The sequence below is a fragment of the Sus scrofa genome, chromosome 13 (genome assembly GCF_054392235.1).
Source record: "Sus scrofa isolate SSC_HxYL_T2T_F1_AM1 chromosome 13, Sscrofa_HxYL_maternal_Yorkshire_Landrace_v2.0, whole genome shotgun sequence".
NCBI lineage: Eukaryota > Metazoa > Chordata > Mammalia > Artiodactyla > Suidae > Sus > Sus scrofa.
The window spans coordinates 16,263,476-16,286,713 of NC_139395.1; the positions used below are offsets into that span (position 1 = coordinate 16,263,476).

The window sequence follows — 23,238 nt, forward strand, 5'->3', positions numbered from 1 at the left end:
ATTCTTCATGTCAGATTAACGGTTTCTACCTTGGCCACATGTTTATTGTACTAGTCACACTCAATTCAATACGTAGAAATGTGTATCAGGAACAAGAATCATACCAATGGCATTCTGGTGGCATAAGTTTACTTAGTTCTTCAAGAGATTTTTCTGAACGATATTCCTATTAAAAAAAAAAAGGAATATTAAGAAAATACATTTATAGTGAGATGCAAATATGTACATTCCTAAGTACATATGCCATGTTAAACTTAAATATTTGACCTTGATCATTATTTTAAAATCTCCCTCAATTGTTATCTTTTCCTTATGTGCACTTTCACTTTCCTACACATAAAAGCTTGTCCCTTATTAAACAATGTTAAATTGTAGTGAACTAATAAACATTTTGATAATTAAGTACTCCCAGTTTAATTTCAGTGTGCTAACCTAAGGTCAAGTTATTTATAAGAAAATAATGAAAACTGATTACTGTGTCCAAAGAGTATATAATTTTCAGTCATTAAAAGTTAAGATCAGGAGTTCCCATTGTGGCTCAGTGGGTTAAGAACCCAACATAGTCTCCGTGAGGATGCAGGTTTGATCCATGGCCTCACTCAGTGGGCGGAGGATCTGGCATTGCTGCTAGCTGTGGCGTAGGTCACAGCTGTGGCTCGGCTCCACGCATTACTGTGGCTGTAGTGTAGGCCTGCAGCTATAGCTCCAATTTGATCCCTAGCCCAGGAACTTCCATATGCCACAGGAGAGGCCATGCAAAGGGGAAAAAAAAGTTACGATCATTGAGCCTCATGATTAAGCCAATTTTACATTTAGTTTAGTGTTTAATGACCAAGGAAGTCAAAGACAATGAACTGCAAACAACACTGACACTGAGGATTCAGGCCATGGTCACTGTAAAGGTTTGTGAGGTAAGTCTGCTTCAAATGCGTTAAACAAGGAGTGAGATGTGGCAGCCCCACCCAGACAAACACTTTCCCCATGACTCTGAACTACCCAGAAGGGGAAATGCTCAGAACCCTAATTCTGGAAGGCTCTAGCCTCCCTCCATCTGTATAATCGTAGCTGAGGGACAGACACTCGCCCTCTGACTACATTATCTAGTTTAGTTTCCATGGGCAGTCTTGCTTCACACATTATCATTGCTATTTTTGTCTTATGTCTGTTCTAAGACAAAGCACACCAATCTTTCGATCTAAGGTTAAAATGGGAGGAATAGGGAAAGTAGGTGCGAAAGTCAGAGAGTGTTTTGAAATAACTGCAGTGTGGTACTAATCAAAATGTCATACCATCACAAATGTTTTCAAATAGAAAATGCAAAACTGTTTAAGAATAACTTAGAACTAAATCAGTCTTTACTTGGGCAAGAGGAACAAATATGAGAGTAAGATCAAAATCACAAGACGGAGCTCCCGTCTCGGCACAGTGGTTAGTGAACCCGACTAGCATCCATGAGGACTCACATTTGATCCCTGGCCTCGCTCAGTGGGTTAAGGATCCGGAATTGCTGTGAGCTGTGGTGTAGGTTGCAGACGCAGCTCAGATCCCATGTTGCTGTGGCTGTGGCGGAGGCCAGCAGCTATAACTCCGATTGGACCCCTAGCCTAGGAAACTCCATATGCCGTGGGTGTGGCCCTAAAAACACAAAACACAAAAAGAAAAAAAAAGATATTCGGCAGATGGTTTCAGCCATTCCATTTCAGGTGTGTAACATGCTCTCTTTGTATAAAATCCTATACTGAGTAGGTTAAATTAGCAATTTTGTGGGTTTTTTTGTTTTGTTTTGTTTTTTTTTTTTTTTTTTTTTTTTTTTGAGGGTAGGGGGTATTTTTACCAAAAGAACTAGCTACTAAAGTCTCCTTTACATAGTGATACCATAGGAATCCTGAAGCAAGCCACTCCATACATCTATGGCTTTCTTAAAGATGCAAGAGGGTTCCAGTTACTGATCTACTGTGTTATACTGCCCCATGAGCAAACAAATAGCTACGATGAATGATGCCCAGCCTGGAAAGACCTCTGCCAAACTAAGCCCTTCATATGCCCTAAGGCAACTTATCTGTTCTAAGCAAGAGGATTCCCCAGATACAGAATCCCTAATGGTGTACTAATGGAATTCACAAACTTGCTGCAGATAATCTGCTTCCAACTGGCTTTTCTATGCTGGGTTACCATGAAACAAATGACTAAATTAGAGATTACTATAAAATGCCTGGATAATGATAGGAAATACCCAAGGAATAAATCACATGTGAAAATAACCACAGCCACTTAAAATACAGTCTTAAGAGTCAAAACAACACAAACTTCAGGATCATATGACATGGTACATTTTTCCCTTAACTAGAATAATCCATCTAGTCTTACTAACCATGCTTTAAAACTTTAACTAAATTAAATGAGACCTACATTGTTCTAAAACCAACTTAAGTTATCAGATATTTAAATAAACACGAAACTAAATATAAGCCTATGTTTTTATTAATGTCCATACTTGTCAGCAGAAATCTACACATTATCCCCATATTATTCACACTAATTTTTAAAAAGACATTCCTTTTCATACATTTTCCTTACTGTTTCAATATCAATGCTGAACAGAGAGTTCAATACAGATCAGAAACATCTCCTTCCATTGAAAAATGAGGAATTTGAACCCTGGACCAATTTTTTAACTGGAAAATTTAAAAGCCTATAGTGGATTTTATTTCTGTAACTGTACTTTGTTTCCATCTGCTTCAGATATCATTAACACCATACAAAAACAAACAAAAAAAAACACCCAGATTTTATTCATGCCACTACCTAAATCAAAGAAGTCAATGAGTCCCACAAACTTCCTTGGAGGGTCACTGCTTCTGAAATTATTTCAAAAAACAAAGAACAAATTGTTCTAACCAACAAAACAATCCCCCCAAAACTATACATTTTAACATAAGCCGCCTTAATTTTTTCAAGCAATTAACTAAAATAGCATTTTTATGTTGTCAAAATAGTCCACTTACTCACCTGAACAAAAGCCACAGTAACAACGATGAGTATTGCCTAAACAAAACAAAGAAATAATCTTTTAAATCAGACACTGTAATTTCTAAAATAGCTGTTAATCATACTCGACTTTCCTGACTCTATCTGCAGCCCCAAGACACCAGCACTAAGCACACAGCAGCTGGGGAAGGAATCAGAACTCTGCCTCTGGGCCTAGGAAGGAAGAAACTCACAGCTGACAGAGGGCCTGACTCCCCAGCTTCTCAAACTCTCTGATCTTAGGATCCCTTTTATGCTCTTACAAACTGGAGATGAGCTCAATCCTCAGCTGTTTATGTTACAGCTACTGATATTTACCATTATTAAATATTTTTTAAGTTGCTCAGTTTTAATTTCTACTTAACTCATCTACAAAAATAATAAGCCCATTACATGTTAACACATACATTTTTTATGAAAAATCTATCTCCCTCAAAAAAATTTGTAAGAAAAGTGGCAATGTTTTCAATTTTCCTATCTTTACTGTCTGCTTTAACAAACAGCTAGATTCTCAAATCTGCCTCCACATTCAATCTTTTGTATATACAAAGAAAATCCAGCCTCATACAGATATTACTGGAAAAGGGAGGAGTATTTTTAAAAGCCTTCTCAGACGACTGTGAATATTATTCTTAGCTACTACTTAGACAAGTGTTAGTTATTTTAAAATAATTTACAATGTAGAATCTAAAACTTTATCAATGAACTTTTCATAATCTATTATGTATTAAAATCTACTGATCTCTTTCGCATATTGAATGGATCTTTTATCACCAAGTATGTTGTATCAGTAGAAAAGATTAATTCACTTGGTTATTCAATGTCTTTCAAGTGTTGACACATTTCATAAAAATTTAAAAAATCACATTCAATGAAATCACTACCAAACTCATTAGAATAGTCATATACTATCCAGCATAAAATAGTGCATAAAATTTTTGCAAAATTCTAATTATCACTTGAAAGCTTAAATTTTACCGTTAACAAATTGTATCAGTTACTTTTCTTGTAGTAATAGGTTCATTTCACTCACTTTCAAAAAAAAAAAAAAAAAGTATGCCAGTTATCCAAGTCTTAATAATCAAAGTTGTCTATCAGTCATTCTTTCAGGTAAAAGGCTAGTTTAGCTCAGCACAGGGCCTTTCCTTGAGATTATCATCATACCTCAATATGTACTTCCCATTCCACTATACAGAACATTAAAAAGGTATGTACTTAAGAATCAAGATTTAATGAAATTAATTTTTACTGTTTTATCAAAAACATTGCTAAGAGAAACAATGAAAGAAAACAATGATTGCTAGATGGTTTGGAGCCATTATTTTGATTCAAGCCAAAGCTCTAACAGTGTTACCCGCCATCACTTTCGTGCCATTGATTTGGTATTATGAAAACAGTTTTGACAACCTCACATGTTCCCTGAAACAATCTCAGAGACTTCCAGAAGTCCGCAAAAGCAAGAGTTCAAGAATCGAAGCTCTACACTCATTTATACTATGTTCTTCAGCGTTAACACACCTGCTTTAATCAATGCTTGTACTTGCTTTAAATTTTTATACTACAGGGGGCAAGAGGAAAAAAAAGATGATGAGGAAACTAAATGAAAGCCAAAGTAACCTAGCTGGAAAGAATAAAATCTTATACAGTAAATATGTATGAATAAATATGGTGCTTTGTTAAATAATACTTTTAATTTCAAGAATGTCAGGCTTTAATTCATAATTAATCAAAACATATTCTCAACTGGAAAGTAAAATAAATTGAATATTTAACTGGAAAATAATTATAAAATATTTCATATCTGTGAAATTATCATATTGCTAAATAATCCTTTGGGCATGCCAACCACAACCCTTGAACATTACACACTACCTGAGATCACAACTAAAACCAGAATTTGGATTTTAACCAAAAAACCTGAAGAAACATTTCTCACTTCATTTTCTAAGATAAAAGTTAATCCTTATCTATATGATTAACTAACAGTTTAAAAATGTATATATTTTTTCTTACCACAGTGATACTGACAGCATCATCAAACTGATGCATTAAAACACTGATGACTGCAGAGGCCAGAAGCAGCATAATAAGGGGATTTTTAAACTGAAAGTGAAAACAAACAGCAAACAGCAGTTTTATAAGACAGTTGTGTATCATCAGAGCAAAAGCTTAAAAAAAGAAACTACCAGGGCACGACTACTTTAAGAATTTACCAATTCCTTACAATACATATGTATTTTAGTATATTAATTTAATAAATATAGATGTTCTGAATTTCTACTAGGGCTAGAATAAAATAACCTAGCCCCAGTGGAATGTGAAGATTCATGTTAAGCACTGGGTAGAACTCTAAATTATGAAATTCACACATTCTTCAGCATTCCTATATTAAGGACACTGGTGTAGATTACCATCCTGTGGCTGAGCCACATACTGCAGGAATAACCCCGAGGGCAGCTAAGAGCAGACAATAAGATCCTCGCCACAAAAAAAGCTGAAGGTTTTCCCAAAACTAGTTTTTCTGACGTCTATCTAGCAGAGGAAAAAGCAACTAAAGAAACAAAACCATAAGAGTTCCCATCATGGCTCAGTGGTTAACGAATGTGACTAGGAACTATGAAGTTGCAGGTTCAATCCCTGTCCTCGCTCAGTGGGTTAAGGATCCAGCATTGCCTGTGGTGTAGGTCACAGATGCGGCTTTGATCTAGCGTTGCTGTGGCCCTGGCGTAGGCCAGCAGCTACAGTTCCAACTGGACCCCTAGCCTGGGAACCTCCAATGCTGCCAGTGTGGCCCTAGAAAAAGGCAAAAAGAAAAACAAAAACAAAAACAAAAAACAAACCCCACCGCACCAACTCAGTAGGCAGCTCTTTAAGCGGCTCTTCAACAACCAAGGACCAGAGCCACCCCAAATATTCGAGTTGGACATTTGGTCTTAAAGGTCAGAGCTCTGTTGCCAGAAGGCATTCCCCTGATGAAAGGGTGCTAATCACTGTCAAAGCTGCAAAGTAACTCCATCAAGAATTCATCCCAGCAGAGAGCCTCAGCCGTGGATATCCTACCTCAGAATCAGATGCCACCACCTCTTGCTCCCTTTAAAGTTCCATTCTCTGGCACAGAAGAATCATGTGATGAACTTCTAACAAAATGCCCAGGTTCACACCAGAGCAATTAAATCAGAATCACTGGGCACAGGGCCCAGGCTTCAGCATTTTTAAAGCACTCTCCAAGGGCAGAGAGGACTGAAAATCACTGCTATAACGAAATAAAACTACAACAGCAATATAGTTCAGGGCTGATAAACCACACACAATTGAATCTGAGCACCTGGGTTTCAATCCAACTCCACTTTTGTGTGACATTAGTGTTTTTAAGCCATAAGGAGGTTCTTCATATACTAAAGGACTACCCTGTACCAAATGTGTGGTAAGGATTAACTAAGAATGTATATTAAAGCACCATATAAACTATAAAACTCTCAAGTGCCAGGTGTTATCACATGTTGAGTGAGGCCCATGATCATTTTATTTCCCCCTAAAAAAGTTGTGCCATGGTACTAAGGACTCCACCTGCTAGATGGCAAGCTCCAGACAAATGTTTGCAGAACAACAAACTCAGTGTTCTCTACAGAGGGGTGAAGAGTCATCCAGTGCTTTATGATTAACAACTGATATTTACTGTTAATTATTGCTTGTGCTAACTATATTACAGGCACTGTTTCATTTTATTGTCACAGCAATCTCATGATGGAGGTACTCTAGATATGAAAAAGGACCAACAAAGCAAAACATTAAATGATTCTGCCTAGTGTTAAGTTAAATCACTGTAATTTATAAATCCAGAGTGAACTTCCTGAAGTTTTAAGTAATGCAGAAATGGGGCACATGTGAGAATAAAAATATACATATAAAAAATATTCCATAAAAACAAGACCGATACGAGGTTATTCTCTAAAAATTCAGTTTTTCTACTTTAAATGAATTCATTTAACAAAGTTAAAACTGGTAAATTTTGGCTCATAAACAGGCAAGACCCTGTAGAAACGTTAAATGCAGATATTTTTTTTAAAAGCCTAAAAGTTAGAAGGCATTACAAAGTTTCTCTAGGTGAAAATTGGCCATAGGAGTCTTGCAGCTTCTCACACTAATATACTTGTTATCAAGATAAGAAAAGCCTTCATAAATCTTTCTGAAAAGATTAGAACATTAGTAAAAACATAGTTAAAAATAAGAGTTTTACTGCCTCCTAAGATTACTATCCCCATGTTATAAATAAGGCTCAAAGAATAATAAAGAGCACACAGGTAAAAAGAAACAGTGGTAGGGGAGTTCCTGCTGTGGAACAAAGGGATCAGCAACATCTCTGCAGAAACAGGATGCAGGCTGGATCCCCAGCCTGGCACAGTGGGTTAAAGGATCCAGTGCAACTGCAGCTTGGATCTGATTCCTGGCCTGGAAACTCTATATGCCACAGGCAGCCAAAAAGAAAGAGAGAGAGAGAGAGTTACATACATAAATTAGATACCTGAAAAGGAAACTACTGTTAATAGTATCACCTCCATGTGATATATTCATGAGCCCTTAAAGATCCGCACACTAAAATTTATAGAAATTCCAAGCTAATCGTAAACTCTTAACAAAAAAATTTAGGTAAAAAACCTTTTAAAAATTCATTTTCTTTCTCCATAAATAACTCCACAAAAGTAAACAACTACATTAACAAATTACATGTAAATTACATAGTAGGAGAAAATAAAAATATCTCTCACCTGAGAAATATACTTCTTCCATAATGGCTCATCTTCGCTGATATCAAACTCATTCCAGCCATGGAAGGCTCTTCTGTGACTTACTTCACATTTGTTTAAACCATTCTGAAGATCAGCCTATGAGATTTTACACATAAAAGTTACTGAAAATGCTAGCAGAGAACAAAAGAAGAAAACACAGAGAAGGTACATACACTATGATCACATTTACAGGAACTTCTAGGACACTCAACACAAATTTATGGTGACAGAAAGCATGTCAGTAGTTGCCTGGGGCCAGAAGCACTGAGAGGGATTAACTGCAACAAACACAGGGAAGCTTTCTGGAGTGAAGAAAATGTCCTACCATCTTAATTATGATGACGGCTACATTTGCGAAAATGCCAACTGTATGTTTAACATGGGGACACTCTATTTTACATAAATCATACCTCAATTTCAAAAACTTTTTTTTTTTTAAGGGTCGCACCCATGGCACATGGAGGTTCCCAGGCTAGGGGTCAAATTAGAGCTGTAGCCGTTAGCCTACACCACAGCCACAGCAATACCAGATCCAAGCCATGTCTTCGATCTATACCACAGCTCACAGCAACACCGGATCCTTAACCCACTGAGCAGGGCCAGGGATCAAATCTGTGTCCTCATGGATCCTAGTCAGATTCACTTCCGATGAGCCAGGACAGGAGTTCATAAAGATATTTATATATATATATATGTATTTTTTTTTCCCCCTTAGGGCTGCACCTGTGGCATCTGGAAGTTCCCGGGCTAGGGGTCAAATCGGAATTGCAGCTCAAAACTTTTTTAATGTAAGCAACAAGAAAGAGTGCAATAGACAAAAAAAAATTATGATTTTTCTACGGGGAAAAAGAAGTAAAACAAACTACTCAAGATTTACAGAAAGCTAAATATCAGTACATTTTATCTCTTCTTTGTTTTGTTATTTTGTAGTTTCTCCAAAAGACCATGCATCTTCCTTGTTCTCTGAGCCTATCAAAACCCTGAGGTTGGTATTACCTTTGTTCTTAGGCTATATAATTATTCCAGGCAGAAAATTTGTGGTTCCCAGATACCCAAAATAAAGAAGTTAAGATGAACTGATTCTGGGGACATTTTATGTGCTATGAACACTACCTACATTCTTCAGCCACTACCTCTCATGACTAACGATTTTTTAACCATCATTTAAAAAATGAAATTACCTGCATCTCTAAAATAATTGGTTTCTCTGATCAAAAGCTTTGTAATAGAACTCAATAAATGAGTCTTGGAAACACTTAAATATATTTAAAGAAAGTGGTTTTAAAAGAGTATAAATACACCCCCCCTCCAAAAAAAAAAAAAATCAAAAAAAGGATATCTTTTATGTTTTTTAAAAGCCATTTTCTTCATGTTACATCACGCTTTTTAAAACTAGGAAGAGATTAAACTACATAAGTAAAGTTCATTTGCAGTTCTAAACTTGTGCTTATCTTTTACTTTACTTTAGAAGCACATTAAAAAAAAAAAATTCCTAACTCTACTTATCTTAATAATTAAATTGACTATTTTCCTAATCCAACTAATTCTTATACAGCAATAACAGACCCCAGCAATGCTAATAATCCAGAGCTGTCCCATCCAATCAGGCAACCACTAGCCACAAACAGCTATTTAAATTTCAATAAATAAAAATTAAATTAGGAGTTCCCGTCGTGGTGCAGTAGTTAACGAATCCGACTAGGAACCATAAGGTTGTAGGTTCGACCCTTGGCCTTGCTCAGTGGGTTAAGGATCTGGCATTGCCATGAGCTGTGGTGTGGGCCGCAGATGCAGCTCAGATCCCACGTTGCTGTGGCTCTGGTGTGGGCCGGTGACTACAGCTCCGAATAGTCCCCTAGCCTGGGAACTCCATGTGTCATGGGAGCGGCCCTAGAAAAGGCAAAAAAGACCAAAAAAAAAAAACCACTAAATTAAATTAAATTACATTCAGTTCCTCCCCTAACCTATCCATGCTTCAAGTCCTCCAATGTCATGTTTAACAGTGGCTACTGCACTGGACACTGCAGAACAGAGTATTTTTGTCATCACAGAAAATTCTACTAGACAACACTTATCCAGAGAGTCTAAGTGATTCATTTTACTACCCACTTTCTCCCCACCACACACTTACTTGGAGAATGCCTGCAACTTCACTGACTGGTAATTCACTTGCTTTTTTTGATGTCAATACAGGAATCATTGTCTCATTTTCAGTATTAGGAAGTTTTTGAAAACGTGCAACCTGGAAATAAAACCAAAGGAGAAATATTTGAATATAATAAACAATTCTAGAATAAATGCAGTCTAGAATAAGTGAAAATCCGAACACTCACAGAAACTTATTTTACAGAAAACAAGTATTTTCAGACTAATAATGAGTATCCACTCCTATTAAGATAATTTTATACTAACCGTGTGTTACTCCAGAAAGCATATTTCAAAAACTAAGTCACTAGAGCCAGCCAGAACACAAAACAATTTTCACATAAAAAAGAATGCTATTTCTACACCAATGTAATGAGGTAAAAGTAAAACAGATGTCCTGCCTAGCAGAGCCTGATGATTACATGCGGTCATAATCCTCTAAACTCATTATGTTTAACACAAAGGACAAGAAGGACTAAGCTATCTCCATCTTAACTACTTCTGCTGATCAGCTCATTTCTTAACTATCCAAAAAGGACAGCAAGCTACTCTGCTGAAGCACCAAGAGAGAACATCAGACTTAAGAGACCCATTCCCAAACGAGGGGAGATGGAAGGACAGAGACCAGACAAGGAGAGGATACACAGGTGAGTGCAGCGGCTGAGAACAGAGAGAATGAGTCACAGAAATGATAGTAATCAACCATGGAACCTACTTGATGCAGCTTCATAAGCGAATAGCTACAGAGAAGTTTTTAACACTTCCGGAAACAAATTCCCAACCCAGACTTGTCTTGGATCCTAAGCGTAGATTCTTTTAGACAAGAAGTTTTGAAAAAGTATGAAAAGGAGATAAAAACTCTCCACTGAAACTTTAGAGAAGAAAATACCTGAGCTGCCACACATCCACTGCTGCAAACAATACTGAAGTTGAAAGGATTATCTTATTGCCAAGATACAAACCTTTATTCAAGCTTTCAGGTGAAATGTTTTCAAACTTGGATAATCAACATTTTTAGGATAAAACATTTCCCTAATTTTTTTGAGGCAACACTGCTTTAAGACAATAAATAAGGCCAATAATAATAATTTAAGTTTTTACTATTATTGAAGTGTCATTCTAGAGGCCTGTATCCATTAAAAAAAAAAAAAAAATCTTTGTACTTACTCCAAAAAATGGTAAATAGCCATGGGGAAAAAAAAGGTTTGTCCTCAATGTTACCAAGTTCTGGAACAATCAAATACAAGTTTTCTAATCTCATTTATTATCAAGGCATTGTTAAATATTTAAGTATTTTAAGGAAAAGAGCCTATTAAAGAAAAGACCCTAAATATTTTTCTTTTAATGAGAAGATATTAGTGACTAAAAATTCTCAGTAAATTAGCAAGAGATTACCTGTTCTGACATGGTCATTTTATCTTATGAGATCATAAAGAGAAATCAAGAATGATCAAGTATGTTTACATTCCCTAGAATGACGAGATTAAGAAAATCTTTTATTCCTAAGATTCACGTACATCAGTTTCTTCACATATGAGGATAAATAGTACCTAAAGTTGTTTGAGGATTACATCTACTAACAAACATTTGACCCACTTGTAATAAGCACTCAAAAAGCTATATTCTCCCCAAACTATTAAATATTTATATGTATTTACTCGATAATATAATGAGCTCAGTATAGAACTAAATTATTAAGCAAGGTTAGTAAAGCTAGATTTGCAATATTCTTCTATTAAATATACTTACACTAAACATATCATTAATATATTGGAAACTGCCATCTCTAGTATCCAATACGCAGTGCAAGTTATCCTTTGCTGGTTGGTACACAGAGAGGGTCTATGTTGGAACACACATTATATGAAATTCCTCAGGAGCATTTAATGGGCCCAAAAAAACTCAAAATTCTCCATGAAAAGAAATGAGACTATTGCATTTAATAAAGGATAAGAAGGGGCAAGATGATAACTCTCCAAATATATATGTAAGGGGCTGGCATGTGAAAGAGGGCAACCCCAAAAACGAAGGGCAAATTTACAGAAGACCAACTTCTGGACTTAGAATAGAGTGCTGGATGCTGGGGCAGGGGGGTAGGGCGGGTGGCAAAGGCTGAGGCACTGACAGTAAGGGCTGTTTTTGTAGAGATTTCCACAACAGAGGGAGGCCACAGTAGTCAATTCTTGGCCAAAGGCAGTGATGTTAACTATATTTATGCTTACTAGATTATGTCAACTTAAAATTATGGACGTTATTAAGTTTTAATTCTATTTTCTTTCAAAGCAAATGTTAAGAGATTTACCAACTCAAATGAGTTATACGGAGAGGAATACCTTAATCTGTATAGTCATTTCCTCTTTCAACAAACACGTGCATTTATTAAGAATCCGACTCTGTGCTAGGCCCTTAGGATTTAACAAAGTACAAAATGGGGGGGGGATTGGAGGGAAACAGGAGACTCGCATCAACAAAGAATAATACAAATGAACAGAAACTGAAATAATTACTATTATGAAGAAGTCCATGGCTACAGAACCTTACAATCAGAGACTACAAGCAGGACAGCAAAGTTGTAATGAGGAAGTGATGCTTATGGAAGTGAAAGGCAAGAAGCAGCCTGAGGGAGGGGATGGATGGAAGGACAGGGAAGGGAATATGCGAATTCCTGAGGAAAGGGAGCAAGGCCAGAGTGAAGCACTAACAAAGGCCAATTCATCCACTCACGTACTCAGTCCCTCGACACAGAATCATGCTTATTACGTACCAGCACTGTTCTTGGTGCTGGGGACACAAAAGTGACCAAACACGTATGAACTCTAGCTTCTTGGAGCCACATAATAGGGAGCAAAACACCATAAAAAAATCAGTCTTTCGCTCCCTACAAATATTCTAGAAACAATTAAGAAAAGGACGAGCAGGGGAGAAGTTGCTTCAGTTTAGATGCAGGTTGGGTGGGGGTGAGGAGAACCTCTCCAGTAAGGCGATATTTGGGCAGAGACGTGAAAGAAGCAAAAAACCAACTATGAGACATCTAGGGAGAAATGTCCAGGAGGTAGGTGGGTATGTGGCACTCTATAAGTCCAGGATGAAGTGAGTATGTGTAAAGTATATAAGTGGTATAAAATATAAGAATAAACATGCACACCAACAGGCTGCAGGCTGACCTCAGGGAATCCTCCCAACACACAGAGATCCAAGATTAGCAGTGGCCAACAGAAAAAGACCAAGAAGGAACAACCAGTGAGGTAAAAGGAGAACCAAAAGAGAAGCCATGTGAAGCAAGTATTTCAAGGAGTTGGCCAAATGTTAAATGAAAGTTAAGATAAGGATGAAAATCGACCACAGGACTTAGTAACATGGAGATAAATAAAGAGGTGAGTTTCAATGTAGTAGAGCAGTGAAGACCAAAAATTAGACAGGAGTGGGTTCAGAAAAAACAGCAAAAGGGGGAGTTCCCATTGTGGCGCGGTGGAAACAAATCCGACTAGGAACCATGAGGTTGTGGGTTCGATCCCTGGCATCATTCAGTGGGTTAAGGATCCGGTGTTCCCGTGAACTGTGGTACAGGTCACAGACGCGGCTCGGATCTGGCATTGCTGTGGCTGTGGTGCTGGCCAGCAGCTGTAGCTCCGATTGGACCCCTAACCTGGGAACCTCCATATGCCATGGGAGTGGCCCTAAAAAAAAAGACAAATAATAAAAGGTCCAACAAACCAATTAAAAATGAGTAAAAGATTTGAACAGCTAGTCCTACAAAAAAGGTATACAAATAATCAATAAGCACAAGAGAAGATCCTCAACGTCATTAGCCATGAGGAAAATACATATTAAAACCACAATGTTTAATATGTAACACTTCACACCCACCAGGATGGCTAAATATAAAATGACAGACAATAAGAAGTGCTGGAGAGAACGCAAAGAAAATGGAACCCTCATACACGGTGGGTTGCCATACAGAAAAGTTTGGCAGCTATTACATATTAAAGTTATTATGCAAACATCTTAGCTTAAAAACAATCTTTGGGGAGTTCCCGTCGTGGCGCAGTGGTTAACGAATCCGACTAGGAACCATGAGGTTGCGGGTTCGGTCCCTGCCCTTGCTCAGTGGGTTGACGATCCGGCGTTGCCGTGAACTGTGGTGTAGGTTGCAGACGCGGCTTGGATGCCGCGTTGCTGTGGCTCTGGTGTAGGCCGGCAGCTACAGCTCCGATTCGACCCCTAGCCTGGGAACCTCCATATGCCGCGGGAGCGGCCCAAGAAATGGCAAAAAGACAAAAAATAAATAAATAAATAAAAATAAACTAATTTTAAAAAAAAAAACAATCTTTGGGTGCTGAATAATGCTTCAATTTTGAGAATTATAAAATAAAAGTAAGAGCACATAAATTTAGTTGAAGTAACCATCTTAACCATCTGAAAGTAAACCATTTTGAGAGGTAGTATATTTTTCATGTTATTATAGGAGTTCATTGTCTATAGTCCCAGGTTTTAGAGAAAACTTCCTTCAGCTAAGCCATGAAGACTGGATGGCAGAAAATGATTAAGTCATGCCAAGAAAGTGTTCCACACAAGAGACGAACACTCTACAAGTAACAACAAAGGAAACTGAATTTGTATGTAACCAGGCCAATCTGGCTAAAATGAAAAGAACTATTTTATTATGTACCTTTACCTCTACTAAATGATTCAGGTCTACCCAGACAATAACTGCAGAAAAAAAACTGCAGAAATTTTCAGATCTTTAGAATGTAGAAATAATTCAGTTAAATATGGGTCCTATATACGTAAGAGCCCATCACAGACCTACTGAACCCAAATTTCCATTTTACCAAGATTCTCAAGTGTTTCACTCATATTTTTCAGCCTAAGCACTGTTATCCATCAGTTTCCAATTTTGATACAAATCAGAATTATAGCGGGTTTCTATGGACTGAATCGTGTCCCCACTAATTCATAAGTTTAAGTCTTAACACCCAATGTAATGGTATTTAGATGCGGGGCCTTTGAGAGGTAATTAAGTTACAAGCGTGCAGTTACAAGGGTGCAGCCCTCGTGATGGAATTAGAGCCCTTATAACAAACACGGGAGAGAGCTTGCAGGTGCACTCTCAACCTGGGGCGGGGGGCGCTCAGGCTCTTTTTCTCCCCCTCCTCTGTACTCTATCCCACCCTAAGTGAGGACACAGCAAAAAGATAACCAGCTACAAGGAGGACACACACCAGCACCTTGATCTTGGATTCCCCAGCCTCCAGAAGAGTGAGAAACAAATGTCTATTGCTTAAGCCACCCAGTCTCTGATGTTTTATCAAGCAGCTAGAGCAAACTAAGACAGGGGTCTTCTTTTTTTTGGTTTAACCCAAGTGTCCAGCCCCCATTCTAGAGAATGTGAATCATTAGGTCTGGGGTAAAGCTCAGACATTTATTTTTAGAAGCTCCCCTGGGTGGTTCTAAGGTGCAGCCGAAGTTGATAATCACAGGCCTAGAGGATGGTGCTGAAAGGTATGGCTAGATTAAATACAAACATTAAAATATTTTATTTCTGGAGTTCCCGTCGTGGCGCAGTGGCTAACGAATCCGACTAGGAACCATGAGGTTGCGGGTTCGATCCCTGCCCTTGCTCAGTGGGTTAACGATCTGGCGTTGCCGTGAGCTGTGGTGTAGGTCACAGACGCGGCTCGGATCCTGCGTTGCTGTGGCTCTGGCGTAGGCTGGTGGTTACAGCTCCGAATGGACCCCTAGCCTGGGAACCTCCATATGCCGCGGGAGCGGCCCAAGAAATAGCAAAAAGACAAAAAAAAAAAAAAAAAATTATTTTTAAAAGGTAAATACCTTCTAAAATGGGCTACCACCAGAAGTTTATACACTATCCCTGCAGAAAAATTAGTTTTACAAATTCTGTTACTTCATTCAGCACACAGGCAGCAATCTGATTTTCAAAGCAAGTCAGCAAAGGTAGTCCAAATTACCCAACAAAAGTCGAGCCATGGGAGAAACTGAAAATATTTCATCTCTGCAAAATTCAGGAGTATTAAATAAGGGTAATTAAAAGTTTTCAGGTCAACTCTTTGCCAACAGCTTCTCCAAGTTTCACCATAATCAAAATACCTCTAATGCCCAGGAAAAATGAAGTGTGACAAATATTAAACATGAAATAACCAGGCACATTGCCACAGTTGTTAACTAGTTATTGCATGGGAAAGCAAAGTTATTCTGGGAACGCTAAGGGCCAAACCATATAATGCCATTTTATATATATATATGATGAAGGTACACACAGGCAAAGGAAAACAACAGTGACAAAGCAGTTCCAACAAGACGATACTCATGACAGCAATTCCAAAAACTGCAGGTTCACAGCAATTTAGAGAAATCAAATAGACCTGCTCAATTTAAGAGGCAATGGCTTGTTGATTAAAGTCAAAAGTGAATGACACTACAAATTCCCCTTAGATACGGTTGCAATTACTGACACAGAGAAGCTTACATTCACAAAACACACTCCAGGCAGAAGTGGAATTTGCACTTCTGGTACCTATTTGTAGAAAGGCTCATGATACTATCTTTAGAAGTAGTAAAGATGGACCAAATGACTCCAAGTTTCTTTAACTCATCTTCTGGCTAAGAACAAGTCAGCCAATATTTTTCTATAACCCCGTATAAGGGTATTTATAGCCACACCACACCATACTCAGCTGCTGTACATTAAAATCGCCTCAGCTTTTAAAGACTCCTGTAACTCCTACAACCAGAACCCCAGAGCAATTAAATCAGAATTCACAAGAATGGTGGATCCCAAGGATGGGTGGGTACCAGGTCTTTTTAAAAAAAATCTCCCAGTAAAAATGTACAGCAGTGCTCTTAACCTATCCATCAATTTACAGGAAACACAGAGATAGAGAAGCACATTAAGTTACCTCAAACGAGTGTGCTCAGAAAATTCCAGGCTATGGGAAATTCTACTGAGCAAACAACCTGATTTTGTAAACTACAAGGAAAAGACGAGTGGACATTTTTAGTCCAGGAGATGTTTAAGAGCTATGTCAAACAATTATAGTGTGTTGGCCTTACTTCAATTTTGATTTGAACAAATAAACTTTTTATAATATAAATGAGACGACAGTTGCATTTAAGCGCTGTATCTCTTTAGTTTCTTTCAATCTGGAACATCTTTTTGTCCTTCATAGCCTTAACAATTTGGAAAAGTACAAGTAGGGAGTACTCTAGGGATATTCTACAAACGACAGCTTGGGTTTGTCTAATTTTTCTAATTGGATACAAGTGGATGCACTTGGGAGTAAAGGAAAACACCACAGAAGTAATGGTATATCCTTCTCAAAGTATCAAGAGGCACATGACGTTCCTTATAATAGATTTGTCTCCCCAGAATTGTTATGTGGAAGCCCTAACCCCTACAATGTGACTGTATTTGAGATAGGGTCTTTAAGCAGATCGTTAAGGTTAAACAAAGTCATAAGAGTGGCCCTAATCCAAGAGGACTGACATGCTTTTAAGAGGAAGACCAGAAGCAGGCACACAGAGAGGAAGGGCCACACGAGGAAACGGTGCAAAGGCAGCTGCCTGCCACCAGGAGGCCTTACCAGAAACCCAGGCTGCCAACACCAACACCTTGATTTTAGACTTCCAACTCTACAATTGTGAGAAAAGGAGTTTCTGCTAAGCCACCTAATCTGTGTTATTTCTGAGCACTTCCAAACTTTCTGGCACCAAAAGATGTTCCAAGCTTAACATTGTATTTTCTCTGAATCTTAAAATCAGCCATTTCTCCAGGGACCTTTAGTTCCTTTCACTGACAAAGCGCCATGGCTCTAAAGGCCTTCACAGCAAACTGAGTTAAGGAATACACACACACACACACTTATATACACAAACACATACCTATATCCATTTTCATGTTTTTCTGTAAATATGTTAGAAACTAAGTCTATACAGAAACTGCCAATGCCAGTCAAACTCCACAGTTCATTTCGGCTCTTCCCTTTCCTTACCTAGAACACTTTTCTCCTACAATAAAAAAATCTGACTTTCATTATCACCATTATACATATTTATTTACTCTAATCTAGAATACACAGAGTAGTTTTAGAGTTCTAACCATATCACTTTTTTTTTTTTATGTCTACCAATTGGAGTATAGTTCTTTTGTCTTTAGTCTCGGGTTTATTACAGCTCTTTTGTCAATAGCTTTATATTCAAAACCCTGTATTTCTCAATTACTTAGGTTAGTTCCTCCCATACCCACACCTTTGGTGCAGTTATGTTATTCATTTGAATACAGTTAGGTTTGCCTGTTTCTGTTTGTATGATTTCTGTTCGGAATTTGGGGGGTATTTTTTTCCCTGTTCTCTCCTCCATCCTTGTTAATTTTGAGTATATGCAACATTAACTTAGTTAAAACAAATCAAAATAGGTAAAAATCAGAGAAGTGACAAGCCCTGTGTATCCTTTCAATCTCTATTCTACTCTCTTCGTGTAACCATCTAGTTTCTAGTGTACCTTTCCCATGATTTCTTCTGTTCAAATGAGCATATGTGTATGTTTTCATATTTCCTCTTCCTTTGTTTAGAGTAACATAACCTATAAATAATTTCTTTTTCACTTTCTATAGCCCAGAGATCAATTCATCAGTTCAGAAGAGTTCAGTTCAGATATCCTCCTCATTCTTTTCATGGCTGCATAGCATTCTGTTTTGTATGTGTATACCATATATACACCACATTTTATTCAACAAATCTCCTACACAGGAGATTGCAAACAATGACCCACGAATAACTCTGCATATGGATTTTAATATTGTTGGAGTTGTATCTTCAGTGAACAACCTACACTAAAACTGATAGCTCAAAAGGCAAACGTATATATACAGGGCTTTATGGATACTGCCAAATTCTCAAAAAGGGCTTTACCAGTTTGCCTTATCAGGAATGCTATATGTCTGTTCCCTCATTTCCCTGCCAAAAGGATAGATTGCTATACTTTAATTTTTGTCTATCTGCAAACTAAAAAATGACATCTCAGTACATTTAAATTTGCATTTTTCTAATTACAAATTTCAAATCATTTCATATGTTTAAGGACCATTTTCATGTTTTGGGGGAGGTTATCCTTAATGAGGCTTTGTTTTTGGCCACACCTGTAACATGTGGAAGTTCCCAGGCCTAGGATCAAACCCAAGCAACAGCAGTGACAATGCCCAATCCTCAACCACTAGCCCACAAGGGGACTCCCATCCTTAATGTTTTTGATCACTTTTCTATCACATTACTGCAGTCTATTCTCTTAATTTTAAGGATTACTTGTATATTACATATATTAGCCCTTTATCTTGATATGCTGCAGACATTTTCTTTTAGTCTCTCAGCTGTCTTGATTGTATGTTTTTTGCCATGCAAAAAAACCTTCAATTTTCTGTAATAAAATTTATCACTCCTGTCACTTACTGGCTTCGTATTTTGAGTCATTTTTGAGGATTCAATATTAAGAACATATTTTAAGAACTAAAATGCCCAGTTCCATGAACTATCTGTACTCAATAACTAAGGGTATAATGACTAAACATTACACATCAGAACTTTGAAAGTAACTGCCAAACTTAAAATATAGAATCTTTAAAGAAAGATAAACAGCACGTCTCAGTGATAACTGCAAAATTCAGTGAAGTACCCCTATCTCACACAATACAAATATTAGCTCAAAAATGGATAACCTACCTAAATATAAGCACTAAAGGCATAAAACTCTTATAAGAAAACACTGGATAAATCTTTGTGATCTTGGATTCCTGACAGTGGATTCTTAAGACACCAAAAGCATAAGCAACAAAAATAGAAAAAATAAACTGGACTTCACCAAATTTAATTTTTTTTTATTTCTTTTTTTGCTTTTTAGGGCCGTACACACAGCATATGAAGGTTCCCAGGCTAGGGGTTGAATCAGAGTTACAGCTGCTGGCCTATGCTACAGCCACAGCAATACGGCATCTGAGCCATGTCTGCGACCTACACCACAGCTCACAGCAATGCCGGATCCTTAACCCACTGAGTGAGGCCAGAGACTGAACCCACGTCCTCACGGATACTAGTTGGAATCATTTCCACTGTGCCACAATGGGAACTCCCCAAATTTTAAAACTTTTACGCATCAAAAGACAATATTAAAAAAGTGTAAATAACCTACAGAATAAGAGATATTGTTATAGATTATTTAACAATAAGGGTTTAATATCCAGAATGTATAAAGAACTCCTAAAACACAAAAATAAAAATGCAAAAAAACCCACTTAGAAAATAGTCAAAGGACCTGAGCAGAGGTTTCTCCATTTGTATACATACAAATGGCCAATAAGCACATGAAAAGATGTTAGACACAAATGAAAAGCAAATGAAGATCATGACATACTACTCCATATAAACTAGGGCGTCCAGATTTTTTTAAATTAAAAATTGAAAAAAAACCTAAAATAAGAAGCACTGGTGAGGATATAAAGAGAAAATAAAACCCTTCTATACTGCTGGTGGGACTGCCAAATGGTGCAGCTACTATGGAAAACAGTTTGGTAGTTCCTCAAAAAGCTAAACATAGAGAATAATCATATGACCCAGTAATTCTACTTGATATAATTAAGAATAAAGACACATATATTTATACACCAATGTCCAGTGCAATATTATTCACAACAGGCAAAAGGAGTAACCATTTATAGGTAAATGGATAAACAAAATGTGGTATACACATACAATGGATTATTATTCAGCCACAAAGAGAAATGAAAGTATGATCTATGTACAACACGGTTAAATCTTGAAAATATGCTAACTGAAATTAGCCAGATAAGAAAAAAACACATCACAAATCCCAAAGAGAATAACAATAATGACCACTCTGCTGTATTATTTCCCTTGGATCCCCCCCTTTGGTTGTGAGTGTAATACATGTGTTTACACATACACTGCTAAAAACTCAGACCAAACTGTACATACAGCTATGCATAATTCTATTTCATTTACAATCATACAATGAGCACTATTACCACATTTTCTTAAAGTACAGATTATTTACAATGTTTCGCCAATGTATGCTGTATAGCAAAGCGATCCAGTCATACATACATACATACATTTTTTAAAATATTATCTTCTATCACGGTCTACCCCAAGAGACTGGATATAGTTCCTGGTGCTATACAGTGGGACCTTGTTTATCCGTTCTAAAGGTAATAGTTTGCATCTAACCCCACACTCCCAGTATATCCCACTCGCTCCCCTATCCCCATGGCAACCACATGTCTGTTCTCCATGTCTCTTTTTCTGCTCTGTAGATAGGTTCATTTGTGCAATATTTTATATTTCACATAAGAGTAATATTTGTCGTTCTCTTTCTGACTTATTTCACTTAGTATGAGAATCTCTAGCTGCACCATGTTGCTGCAAATGGAATTACTCTGTCATGGTTGAGTACTATTCCACTGTATATATGTACCACATCTTTTTAATCCATTCATATGTTGATATGCATTTAAGTTGTTTCCATGTCTTGGCTATTGTGAATAGTGCCACAGTGAACACAGGGTTTCATGTATGTTTTTGAATTATAGTTTTGTCTGGATATACGCCCAGGGGTAGGATTTCTGGATCATGTGAGAGTTCTACATTTAGTTTTATGCGGAACCTCTGTAGTGTTTTCCATAGTAATTGTACCAATTTACATTTCCACCAACAGTGTAAAAGAGTTCCCTTTCCTCCACACCCTTTCCATTTGTTCTTTGTAGATTCATTAATGACAGCCATTCTGACCAGTGTGAGGTGGTACTTCATTGCAGTTTTGACTTGCATTTCTCTAATAGTTAGTTTTGTTGAGCATATTTTCATGTGCCTACTGGCCATCTGTATGTCTTCTCTGGAGAAATGTCTATTGGGTCTTCTGCCCATTTTTCAATTGCATTGTTTTTTGCTGTGAGTTTTAGGAGCTGTTTGTGTATTTTGGAGATTAAGCCATTGTCAGCTGAATCATTTGCAACTATCTTCTCCCATTCTGTAGGCTTTTAGGTTTCCATTGATCTGTATGTCTGTTTTTGCACCATCACCACACTGTCTTGATTACTGTAGCTTCGTAATATTGTCTGAAGTCTGGGAGAGTTATTCCTTCTATTTCATTTTATTTTCCTCAGGATTGCTCTGGCAATTCTGGGTCTTTCATGGTTCCATATAAGTTTTTGGATTGTTTTTGTTTTAGTTCTGTGAAAAAAATCATGGGTAATCTGATAAAGATCACATTAAACCATCAACTGCTTTGGGTAGTATAGTCATTTTAACAATATTAATTCTTCCAATCCAGGAGCATGGACTATCTTTCCATTTCTTTGAACCCTCTTTAACTTCTTTGATTAATGTTCTATAGTTCTCAGCATGTAAGTTTTTCACCCCCTTCATCAGGTTTATACATAAGTATTTTATTTGGGGGGGTGCAACTTTAAAAGTTTTTTTTTTTTTATATTCCTTTTCTAGTATTTTATATTCTGCTACTTGGCTGAATTCATTGATTAGTTCAAATATTTGTTGTGTGGAGTCCTTAGGGTTTTCTATATATAGTATCATTATCATCTACATATAGTCTTATATAGTGAGACTTTTTTTTAGAGCCACACATGCAGCAGGAAGTTCCCAGGCTAGGGGTCGAATCAGAGCTGTAGCTGCTGGCCTATGCTACAACCACAGCAATGCCGGATTCAAGCCAAGTCTGCAACTTACACCTCAGTTTACAGCAATGCCTGATCCTTAACCCACTGAGCGAGGCCAGGGATCAAACCCACATCTTCATGGATACTAGTCAGGTTCGTAACTGAGCCATGATGCAAACTCCAACAACAATAAATTTTTAATGTCTGCACGATTATATTTCATTTCATTGCTCTCTTAAAATAGCTTTTATTTCTCGTTTTTGGTAATGTGGGTTCTCACTATTTCATTTTTATATAACTTTGTGATCAACATTTCTGTTTACATATGTATTTTAATTATAATTTCTTGTTATAGTTTTAAGATGAAATCTTAGAATTAAATTAAGAAGTCAAGAACAGTAAAAATTCAAGTTTTTGAAAGGTCACACAGGTTGTAGTTATTTTAACTGTCACAAGGATTTAAGTAGGTTCACATTCTCTGCATCCTAAAAAGATAGGTATTATTAGCATTGTTATTTAACTCTAAATGTCAGAGGTACTAGAGTTTAAAAATGGTAGTATGTTTCTATGTACAGCTTTTTA

General features: G+C 37.2%; 1 protein-coding gene across 5 annotated transcripts in view; it reads right to left on the bottom strand.

Moving 5' to 3' along the window:
* ATP2C1 (ATPase secretory pathway Ca2+ transporting 1) overlaps positions 1–23,238 on the bottom strand; it is a 151,970-nt gene that overhangs the window by 68,968 nt on the left and 59,764 nt on the right. For all 5 annotated transcript variants that reach the window (XM_084991769.1, XM_084991772.1, XM_013990075.3 and 2 more), the window contains 5 exons: positions 9,946–10,056; positions 7,794–7,910; positions 5,041–5,130; positions 3,010–3,045; positions 105–166 (listed from right to left, as the gene is read on the bottom strand). In XM_084991769.1, coding sequence (XP_084847895.1) covers positions 105–166; positions 3,010–3,045; positions 5,041–5,130; positions 7,794–7,910; positions 9,946–10,056 — 416 coding nt within the window. The remainder of the gene's footprint in view (positions 1–104; positions 167–3,009; positions 3,046–5,040; positions 5,131–7,793; positions 7,911–9,945; positions 10,057–23,238) is intronic.